This window comes from Myotis davidii, unplaced genomic scaffold (assembly GCF_000327345.1).
Source record: "Myotis davidii unplaced genomic scaffold, ASM32734v1 scaffold72, whole genome shotgun sequence".
NCBI classification, from domain to species: Eukaryota; Metazoa; Chordata; class Mammalia; order Chiroptera; family Vespertilionidae; genus Myotis; species Myotis davidii.
In genome coordinates this window covers 568,465-569,850 of record NW_006284618.1, presented here as the reverse complement: position 1 = coordinate 569,850, position 1,386 = coordinate 568,465, and the positions used below count along the sequence as shown (strand labels likewise).

The window sequence follows — 1,386 nt, the reverse complement described above, 5'->3', positions numbered from 1 at the left end:
CCTGTGCGGCAGCCACCCCGCAGCTGCCCCTGCTGGGCCAGTCCCCGGGCTCCTGACCTCCAAGGACTCATCAGCCGCCTAGGCGAGCGGGCCTCGCCACCTCCGAGCCGGGCTCCCGGGGCAGAGGAGGGGGTGCCAGGGACAGACCCGGGAGAGGGAGCCCACGACCCAAACGAACGGCGGCTTTCTCCTCTTTCTAAGCTCTGACCCAGGGCGGCGAGGCAGCGGACCAATATTCAGAGTTTTCTCGGGGACTTATCTTTAAATTCTGTATTTAAGTTTTTCCCCCTGGAAAAGTGCAGAGGCCCGGCGTGTCTTTCCAGCCCGGCTGGGACCGAAATGTCCCCGGCGGGTGCGCTTCGCTCCTGCCTCCCTAAGACCCGGCTCTCCCGTTCCCGGCTCCAGAGAACGGGGAGATCGGGCGAAGGGATCGAAACCCGGGAGCTAGTGAGCGGACGGGGCCCGAGGGGACCATCCACGACCCCGGAGGATCATGGCTGCCCTGGGCCTGGCGCGAGGGCCAGGAGCGTGGCCAGCAGAGGATACAGAGAGGGGGCCCTAAACTTTGCGAGCAAAGCCAAAGAGTTTGGGGTTTTCTCATTCGGGAGGGAAATGGATTCACTAAAAGCCCAAACGAAGAAAAACTAACCCACAGTTCAGGCTGGAATGGAGGCCGATCTAGTCAAGGGAGGAAAGGGAACGGCTGTTTTTGTTCTGTTTTTTTAAATGAGGGGCGGGGTGGCGTGTACCCGGTTCTGAACTCAGGCAGGAACGCGAAGGGTTAATGAATGGACCAGCCGCTGGGTATCGATCTGCGGCCGCGGGGGGTCGGTCTTTTCCCGGCTCCCAGCGCTACACTCATTCCTCGCCTCTTTTCCCGGAGTTTTAACTTTGTTTCTTCCACCCCCACCCAGAGAAAAATAAAACAAACAAACAGAAATAGCAAGGAAGGAAAACACCCAAACAGAATTTTCTCCAGCCCTGGCGAGACTCGGCTCATTTCTCTTAAAAGAAAAATAAGTAAATAAATAAACAAACAAAACCCAGACGGAACCTGCCTTCCCGACGCGGCCGCTCGGCGCCGGGGTGGAAAGGGCCAAGCATCGGCGGTTTCAATCCGCGCGGGTTCCCGCCCCTGCGGGGCCTCCAAAAAGCAGGAAAACACACACACACAAATCCCTGGATTTTGCCCTGGGCGCGCGGGGGAAAAACAAACCCCTTGATTCTGCCCCGGGCGCGCGGGTCCCCTCGCCGCCCCAAGAAAGTCAGAGACCGAGAAGTCACGGGTCTGCGCGGAAGGGACGCGGAGCCGGTGGCGAACAGGGTAGAGCGCAGTCGAAGGCGCCCAGTCCTCGCCCCTTGGAGCCAAGGTTGCGAGGGCATCGC

General features: G+C 59.9%; 1 protein-coding gene across 1 annotated transcript in view; it reads right to left on the bottom strand.

The window, feature by feature from the left end:
• Positions 1-1,104, bottom strand: part of EMX2 (empty spiracles homeobox 2) — a 5,290-nt gene extending 4,186 nt beyond the window's left edge. Inside the window, exon 1 of the mRNA XM_006754953.2 lies at positions 1,059-1,104. Within this exon, the coding sequence (XP_006755016.1) occupies positions 1,059-1,104 (46 nt within the window). The remainder of the gene's footprint in view (positions 1-1,058) is intronic.
• Positions 1,105-1,386: the final 282 nt, after the last annotated feature.